The following is a 9,792-nucleotide window of genomic DNA, read 5'->3' as shown; positions in this document are numbered from 1 at the left end:
TTTATCACTTCTTTCAAAGGTATGTGGGCCCAAGATAAATGTGTAAGATACATAATTATTGTGAGAATTTTTGTCACATTGAGTTATTATTACTTGTATTTAAAAGTAAAAGTGCAAGGAATGAATTAATTTGAAGAAAATATGTTGTAGAGTATATAAGTATTGCATCATTGAGCACCTATGAATTTGTGCTAAATAGTGTGAGAGGCAATGTAAAATCCAACATGTAAATTTGGCATACGTATGATAATGTAGTTTAAGGAAATTTTTGTATGTCCATAAGTTATCACCACCCCTACTATAATTATATAGCACCTCTCACCATAATACAAATTTCATATTAATACTTGTAACAATATTAAAAAGTAATCTAGTATAGATATCTTGAATACATCTATTTAAAATCTGCCTAGAGATATCAATTTAAAATTATTTTATTTGATATTTTTATAATTAATTAATGACCATTGCAAATGTTAATCCATATGATTTAAAGAGAGATTTGTATGTATATAGATTTTCACCATCCCTATTAAAATTGTGTAATACCTCAAATCTAATTCTAACAAACAAGTTTTGAGCTATACACTGTTAATTAATTTTTGAGTTGATTTATTTTAATTAGCTCAAAATGTATAGAATAAATTTTTACCTAAAGATTTAATTTCTAACATATTTAGATTTATATATTTTTAACTTAGAGCCTTGTTCACCATTAAAGCTACTAACTTGGAAATAATAATTTTTATTGTGTGAAAATTGACATGATTCTTCTTGGGGACCTTTTCTCATATAGCCTCCCATAATTGTAACTACTCTAGTCTTATCATTTCCAATGATCGATGGAAAGATTTCTCGTAATTATTTGATGTCCGAGGAAATCAAAACCCCCTATTAGTTTTGCATGTCATTCTATACAATTTTGCAAGAACACCCACGAGAGGAGAATTTATGTATGTTGTAGGTTCAAGCATGCTAGATTTGGTCCTGAGGTCTACAAAACGGTCATATTTATCTGGTCCCCCCACTATTGCCCCAGTTAATGTATTTGGATTGGAAGAATCTTTGTGAAACCAGTTCATGAAACCTTCAACGCATTTGATCTTCCTTGGTTGTTGATGAATGGAAAGTACAGATGCTCCTCTGTGATGTGGTTGCCTTGGATATTTGGAACCGTATCCTACCATATATGAAATGCCCAGAGGATTCCTTCCTAATAAATAATCAATGTGCAAAGGATATGATTAGGATTCATTATATTGTATGCTCCAAAATACAAATACAAATACATGCAGTGTGCTTACTTGTAGCTTTACGAAGCCCATAATGTCGCTGGGTTTAAAGAGAGTGTTGCCGCATGACAATGTTTGCTTCTTAGTTGACAGTAAATCACTGTATCTTGCCAGCAAAAAAGCAGCACTGGTAACATATTGAGTGTTGGCGCCATCTCTAACATACATCAAACCTCCTGTGACAAAAGAATTGAATTATAGATATCACTAAGAGAATTTTGCAGGCTATGATTAGAAAAGGAGTAATAAAAGATTTACATGGCTGTGACTAGAAAAGGAATGATTGTTCGTGGTACTGGTGAAGAAAAAGAGAGCTCACCTGGGGTGGTTTTAACAGAACGAATGGCACTGCCTGGAAGAAGTGAACACACAAAGCGTTCTGCATGACTTCTATAGGCTGAGAATTGAGCTTCCCCTTGGAAATATAACTGGTTGGTGAAGTGCATAAGTTAGCTTTAAGCTAGAGTATGTTTATATTACATTTTATTTGAAAAATTGCACCAATCAGTCTATGCTTACGTCTGTTAGAAGCACTTGAATTCCAGCATATTTGAGGCCCCAGTTGAATTCATTAACATATGCCTTTAGATCGTCGTGCTGGATAATATAGTTCGAATAATATGGGGATTTCGTAGCTCTGTATAGCCAAGATGCAGCCCAGAGAAGCTCATCCTGAGATCATATTTACAAGTGCATATGTTAAAGAAAACCAAATTCTGCTTACAAGTGCATATTCTAGATAAAAAACCAAATTCTGCTTACATTGTAGCCTGAAACAGAGCAATAAAATGGACACTCTCCTCCGTAGGTGCCCTTGTATCGATCGGCAAAACTGAAGAGCTGAAGGGAAACATAAATGGCCGGTTAGAAAGAAGATGGATTCACAAGATTTCCTCAAAATGGATGGATGAAACTAGTTGATTTTGCTGTGTTAGTTGACAGTTAGGTTTTCTATTTTACTTGAGCACCCAAACATACTGATTGAGAACGTTGGAGGAGAAGGTGTGAGTAACGAGGGTTTCTGAATCTGAAAACAATGGAGGAGGCAGCCAAGGCTGCGGCCGTTTCTGAAGCAATTTCTGATCCAGGGGTGTCTTTATCAATCTTGTAAAGAGTTCGAGGAGTGTCCATATCTTCTGGACGCTCCCAACAATTATGGTCTGCCTGGGGATCACCCACCTATTTTATGCATCAAGATCAACCTCGTTAGTTTTTTATAATCTTGAAGAATGAATGCTGAATATTTTAGCTTAGATTTCTTTACCTGAACCCATAATTGATTTGGAGTTGCACTAGCCTGGAGAAAGTAGTCAGTTCCCCATCTAATAGCGTCCCTTGCATTCTGAATCTCTCCTGCAGCTTTCAACTCTTTCCCATAATCCAGTGTGCCCCAAGCGAGTGTGGTGATAGTGAATGCCATGGGAAGCCCATATTTCACATTATCGCCTGCATCGTAGTAACCCCCGGCTAAATCAACCTACAGTTCAGTTGCACACAAAATTTTGTATGGAGTCAATGTAGAATGATAGTATGATCCACTTCTATTTTTATTTCTAAACAAATTGAATAAGGATCTATTTCTGCTTCTACTTACGTTTTGCAAGTTCCCATCTGTGAGGCCAGAATCTCCTCTCCACTTTACTCGCTGAGATTGTGGGAGTTTACCGGATCGTTGGGCCTCTAGAAAGAGGATAGACTTAGATAGAGCATCTCTGTAATCGAATTCTCCACGAACCAGCTGCCACTCACCACAAAACAGCAACAAGACCACTGCCAAAAGCGCTTCCATTGCCTTGGCCATATGGGTCCTCTGCTTTCTTTGATATGCAATTTAGAATTGTGCGCTAAATTTATCAGGAGGACTGTGTATGAGTTTCTGTTGCTGAGTAATGCATGGGACTGCAAGATTTAGAGCATGAGACACCACAAAATAAACGATAAATACGTGAAAGCAGGTTGATGCCTTATATCATGTGTCTTTCCTTCGATTGTTGTTCACAAGAATTATACGTTTCACAAGATATATACGTTTTACCTTCAATTTTGATTTGTTCTTATTCATAAGAATTATAAGTTTTAGCTTTTGTTTTGTTTTGTATTATTTTCCGTCTGCACCGCAATGCTACCGTTAGTTATTATCATCGTTCGTTGATGACTAGTAAGGGAGAAAAATATTATAATTACAGGCTTAAGGCAGGTTAAAGTTTGTAGTTTGATTTAAGATATAATACTCTTGTTAAAATTATATTAATACTTTAATATAGAATGCATACGTGTAGTAAGTACTTATTGTATTATATATTGGAAAAATATTTTTGGTTTGCAATATGTTTTAATATGCTAAAAAATGTAATTAGAAGTTAATTGTTTATTGTAAGGTATCTATCAATAACATAGTCACTATCATTCAATATTTTCAATAGGAGTTGCATAAGAGAAAAGAGAAATGAAAGTTGCAATAAGCTGGTCTTTAGCCTCGTCATAGTTCTCACCACTCTAGTTCAAAAAAAGAAAAGCCATTTAGAAGACACTCCCTACTCGTATCCTCATTTGCTTGTAGTGGCTGGTTCAAGCCTCTTCCATAATGAGAAGTCATTTGAAGAAAAATAAAAGTTTCTCAATAACGAGTTGTAGGCTATATAAGACCTAATATTGTTAAATGAATCTTAGTTTCTCTTGTGGTCGCATGTTGGTTTCCTCTATTTTCTATGGTTTCTAGTTATTTTTTATTAGATTAAGCAAGGAATAGCCCCAATCCATTAGACATCCAAATAAAAATTCATCAACAAAAATCAAAACAAGAGTTTGGAGATCAAGCCCACCAACCATACAAAGGAAGAGTTGATAAATTGTTCATAAAACAACTCACTTCCAAAGTTCAGAAACAATAACCTAGAAACAACTTATAGTAGAACAATACATAGAAAGAACAAAGGGGACACTAAGAGTTGTAGCCCCATCCATCTAACATCTCCTCTAGTTCTATGTATCCCAAGTGGATGAGGCACAACTATTGTTTCCTTTAGCTTTAGTTTCATCCCCCCTCACTAGATCTTTCTTCTTTCTCTTTCTCTCAATCTTTTTACCTACTATCGCCAACTTGACAAGTGCTTTTTGTATTAGGTTTTTATTGATTCTTACTAGGTTCTCCATACCATTCTTGAGGAACACAATCCAATCTCTGTTTATTTCATATTTAAGGCAGTTCTATGGGGTCTCTAAGATATCAACCCTAACATTCAAATCCTCCAACTCCGCAGCCAACACATGCCAATCTTGGGACTCAACTTAGTACCATGGCCAACATTCTATTCCTTAGCTTCATCATCCCCATAATCCTTAAGACTGTTTAGCCCTTCAAGTACATCATTAAGGTGGGTCTTAGCCTCAGTGGAATGAGAAAGGGATTCTTTAGTAACCAAGTTAAGGGGCTCATCATGAGTTTCATCACTACTCTCTATTTCTTCATCATTAAAAGTGGAATCTTCTAGCCGTTCTCCAATTTTCTTTAGGTGGATTTTTATTTATAGCCTCAACAACCTTTGGAGAATAGAGGAGAGCATTGCATAAAGAAATGGCATGGGAGGAAGATGTGTCTTTCATCTTTAGAAGCAATTTTCCTTTTGGAACTACTAGGATGAGGAGGCTTCTGGTTATGATAATTAGGAGAATTATAGGGTGGAGTGGGGTTGAGAGTGAGGTTTTATCCAAGTAGTAATTGTAAATGGCATGAATCAAGCCCTTATATAAAGGTGGGTAAAAATATTCAAAAGAACACTTGTCCATGGAAGAAAATAAAAATAATAGATAACTAACAAGCTTATTATGTCTTTAAGTGATTAAGAATGGGAAAATGGTACCTGTGGATTGTTACAAATTGTCCCTCCAATTTGAAGTACTTTATCATGCGGTAGGTAATGGATCCTCACAATAATGAAAGATTTTCTTTGCTAAATCAATTCTAGTGTCTCTTTATTCCCTCACCATCCTCTAGAAACATTGAAATGCAGTCCTCATAAGAATTTTTTCACTTATTCAAGAGACTTTTTTTCCATCACACTTCAACCCAATCACTTGGACAATTAGCTCTTCTGAAACCTCGATTTTGATATTTCCCACAACAGCTCTCCCACTTTTCATGCTATTCATAAAATAGGACAAGAGGTCATCATCACTACCTTTCATAATTATGAAGAATAGAGTGATTCCTCTCCTATCATAGATGTCCCACACTTGTGTATTATTTTTTAAGAAGACATACAAGGTGTGTTCAACAAGAAAATATTGCCCCGTGATTGTAACTTTCTCACACCCAAGAATAGAGCTACATGCCCTTAGGCTTAATTGTGGCAAACATTCCAAGAGCCCTATTGTGCAACCATAGTTTGGAGAGTTGATACAAGTTCTCCTTTTAAGTATCTTACCTCATGTTCGATGTAGAAGAGTTCCTGCCACTTGGGGCCAACGTGTCAAGTTGTCTTTGTTGGATGCTCCACACTCTTGGGCTTAGTTGTGGTGACTGTTCCAGGTGTCTTATTGTGCTTCTTCTCCAACCCCTATTATGGTTGATTATGGGAAATTGAGTTCTATAGATGCTTTTGGTTTCTAAAGTTCAAAGGACCATTACATGATTTACCTAAATAGATTGAGATGATTATTAAGATATATGCACTTATATGTTGTTGGATCCCTACCCATTATAAAAATAAATGTTCTGATGAATGGCTTTTCAAATGTTGACTATTATTATTGTAGGGTTAGTACCAAAGTTTATATTGGAAAGGAAATTGATAATTAATATTCTATATTTCTTATTTATAATTGAACCTTTGATTTTAAAGAAAGATTTAGGATCATCCCAAAAGGGGACATTACATGTTGACACTAACTGGGAATAAAAAATGAAGTAAATTTAGAAAACAATTGTTTAGAATTAGACTGATATTGATGGTCTAAATAGGAAACTTTTTTCTAGTTTTTAATACCTATATTATTTCTATTTTTCCAGAATCAAACATAGCATATGCATCATGAATCTACATGGATGTAAGCCTCTCAAAGAAGATCAAACTACTCCATTTCCCATTCCAAGAAATTAGCCCACTACCATCCCCTATTATCATTATAAAAGAAAACATATTCCAAGGAGATATTCATGTTATCCATCTCTCACAATGAATCCTCCAGAACTATCTAAGTTTAGCTCAAGATCCATGAATATGAAAGAAAGGCATAACCCACCTAAGAGAAACAATGGGAAATATCTCTCAAGTTATAAACCGCCTAGTAGACCAAGAGTGGGGAATGAGAATGCTCCTCCAATTGGACTCATCCAAGAGAAATCTCCTCATAGGTCTCTATTGAACTCATGTCCAATCAAGGTTTAGGCTCCTCAGACTTCCAGCTAAAATATCATCAAGAGTAACCATCTCAGCACATGTCTCTCATTTCAAGAGAATTATAGCCTCACCTAAGTCTCCATATATCCATGAGTACAGAAAATGATCAATACATGCCAAACTCCAAATGCATCTCTACACTCCCATGAAGTTCTTGAGCATATGACCAATGCACCCAATACAAAGAGAACTTACCAAACCACTATCAAAGCTCCAATGAGCTGAATTAGGAACCCATCATGACATTGTAATCTTACCATTCCCTCTTAGGAGATCACATGCTCCAAGTGAGCATACCATGGTCTTAAGAGCAATCTATCATACCAAACTGTAATGCACAATCAAGAGTATACCATGACATAACACCGACATACTATAAACCAACATCACTTGTCAAGAACAACCAACACCTCACACCAAAGACTCTAAGAGGCCTCCATGGCCGCATAATGTTACACATCCTCAAATAGTGTACTTGCAAAATATTAAAGAACCCTTCTATAGCAACAAGATCTAAGAGTCTATGCAAACCATCTACATCACTAAAGAAGATCATCCATCACCAAGTGATGAATACATAGTCACTACTAAATCTCCCACTAAAATTGATACCGATCTCTCCAAGCACATGACACACCTTCTCCCAAATCTAAAAATCATCCAGGTCCAGACACATGCAAGTGTAAAGCTAATCACACCAAATGAAACCAAGATATCCAAACCAAGGAAATGTACCATGCTACAAGACCCCATAACTAATTATCCAGGTACTCGCTTATCATCCATCCTCTCATCCCAGAGAAAACACACCAATGCACAAGTGACCACGAACAAGGCCAACTAACAAGTCTACATAAACATCGAATCAAACCTCGTGGATATAGATAATTCACATCTGAGTTATCCCTCTACAACTAAATAGGTGATTAGCCCACACAAATGCATAACCCATAGATCCAATCATTGCAACATGCAAATATAGAACAATCATGTAGACAGCATGACTCAAATATCAAATCAAGCACATATCCGATTTGACAATCATGTCCACATTGAGCACCAGAGTCTAGGAATCCACCAAGCATCACCACAAAAATGTTGAGTGACTAATCACGTACCAACATTCCCATGTAGACAAAGCATCACATCTCCTCTCACCATGCACAAATCATGCATGTACAACTACAACTATCTCATCTAGTAACACCCCAAAGAAAACAGGGTCTAGAAAATAGCTCCTTTGCACCTCCACAAAACCACAAGTTTTTTTTTAGCGTGTGAAACCTACAACATCACTGTGTTTGAGAACACCCATGCACATCCATACCCACTTCACATATGGAAGACTTAAATTCTAAAAAAGAACCAAACAGCTTAACCCAGAACAATGGACTATCATAGATCTAAGCATCACCATAGATTTTGAAGGAAAATCTATAAACCCCTCAGATCCAAGGAACATGAATTCAAGTCATGCAAGTACAACCATCCATATAAAGAAAAATAATATCAATAACTCTAGGACCGTTTGTAGGCCAACTCCATAACCACCATTAGTACATGCATCCGAGGGAGACAAGCTATTCCAAAAGCTTCCAGATCATCAAATGATCAACTCCATAACTTCCATGCATTTAGGGCAATAAAAGTAGCACCTTCCAATATTAGGAAATCCAAGCACCTAGCATAAGCACATCACTCCATAGTTGAAACAACCCAAGATTCTCCATATCACCTAGGAGCCACTCACAAGCATCCAATATGAAAACTTTGTTGCATGCAACCATGAAGCATAAACACCCCATGCATTAGGAATTATTTTGCTACCAAACAGGAGCTCCAGATCAACATCATTTCAACTTGACCAACTTCATTTTCTCCATCTTAACCACCCTTCAAAATGTGTGTTGTCTCCTAAGACTAAAACAACTGCAAAAATTCAACTAACCAAAGGATCAATATTTAGTTGATTCCTTCATATTCCCTCAAGCTTGCCAAGCCAAGAAATCTTTACATAAGGAATACCTAGAACCCGAAACACCAAGGATCTTCACATGCATTAACATGCAAGCAACATGTGAGTCCATGCAAGTACATGAAAGCATGCAACTCACAAAATGCACATCCAAGCAACCTGCAAATCCTAGAATATAGCTCTCATACAAAATAAAAGGGAAAATGAGCATCCTAGAAAAGACATCAGAGATCAGTATGTGAATTCAACATCAATTACAAATGCACACTACTATGCCATAAAGCGAAATCAGGCACAATTTATTTCCCACATTAACCCTTAGAGGAAAGTGATTGCAATTTAAGATCTTGTCAAATCAAACAACAGTTTCAGCAGCGTGCATACATTTAGATTCAACAACACAAAATCATAAAATAGAAGAAAAAGATAGAAGAATAGAACACAAATTTACCATAGGGAAAACCCTTTCAAGTAAAAAACCCCACACTCCAAAACTAGACAGTCATCGTATTATTCAACAACAAAATACAGTTACAATACAATCTTTAGGTTCTAAGCCTTTACATGGAGATTTACATCCTTCTCCATCCTAGAGAAAATCCAGTAGCCTAACCCCTGTAATAATGAACTCCTCTCTTCTACAGCTCCTCTAGCAATTCTTATATTTATAGAGCTTACAATGCAAAAACAAATATCTTCCCAAAAGTGTCCACATTGAATGTATATATGAATGTAAATAGAAACTTCCTTTTGCATAGCTCTTGCATAAATAATATTTAATACAAATATTATTTATTCCACAATACAAAGCATCCAAGATGAGATAAACAAGCCATTTGCTAATTTGAAACTTTCTAATATTTTCTCCAAGTCTTCCTACATGAAAGATTTGGTCCCACCAAATTGCCTTCCCCGAATCATGTACAAGAAAAAAAAAAGTAAACTATGTAGCCATTTGTCGCGAAGAAGAAACTTTTGAGAGCTTCCTCTCAAAATTTCCTTCCTTGTGACACATGACACGCGTCTCTCTCTTTCTCCTCAATTGCATCAAATTTCCATTGGGCCCCACAATTAGTTGTGCACTTGGGAAATATTAAATATAGAATTAATCTATTAAAAACTAGAC

At 36.0% G+C, this 9,792-nt stretch overlaps 1 protein-coding gene across 1 annotated transcript; it reads right to left on the bottom strand.

Moving 5' to 3' along the window:
- Positions 1-881: 881 nt before the first annotated feature.
- LOC131028482 (endoglucanase 16-like) lies at positions 882-3,093 on the bottom strand. Its single transcript, XM_057958767.1, has 8 exons — positions 2,887-3,093; positions 2,557-2,769; positions 2,271-2,471; positions 2,055-2,132; positions 1,812-1,964; positions 1,612-1,720; positions 1,305-1,468; positions 882-1,229 (listed from the first exon to the last, which is right to left on the bottom strand). Exons 1-8 carry the CDS (start codon positions 3,091-3,093, stop codon positions 882-884), a joined length of 1,473 nt encoding a protein of 490 aa, XP_057814750.1.
- Between the last annotated feature and the right edge of the window lie 6,699 nt (positions 3,094-9,792).

The sequence above is a fragment of the Cryptomeria japonica genome, chromosome 5 (genome assembly GCF_030272615.1).
Source record: "Cryptomeria japonica chromosome 5, Sugi_1.0, whole genome shotgun sequence".
Lineage (NCBI taxonomy): Eukaryota > Viridiplantae > Streptophyta > Pinopsida > Cupressales > Cupressaceae > Cryptomeria > Cryptomeria japonica.
This window is presented reverse-complemented; position numbering and strand designations above follow the sequence as displayed.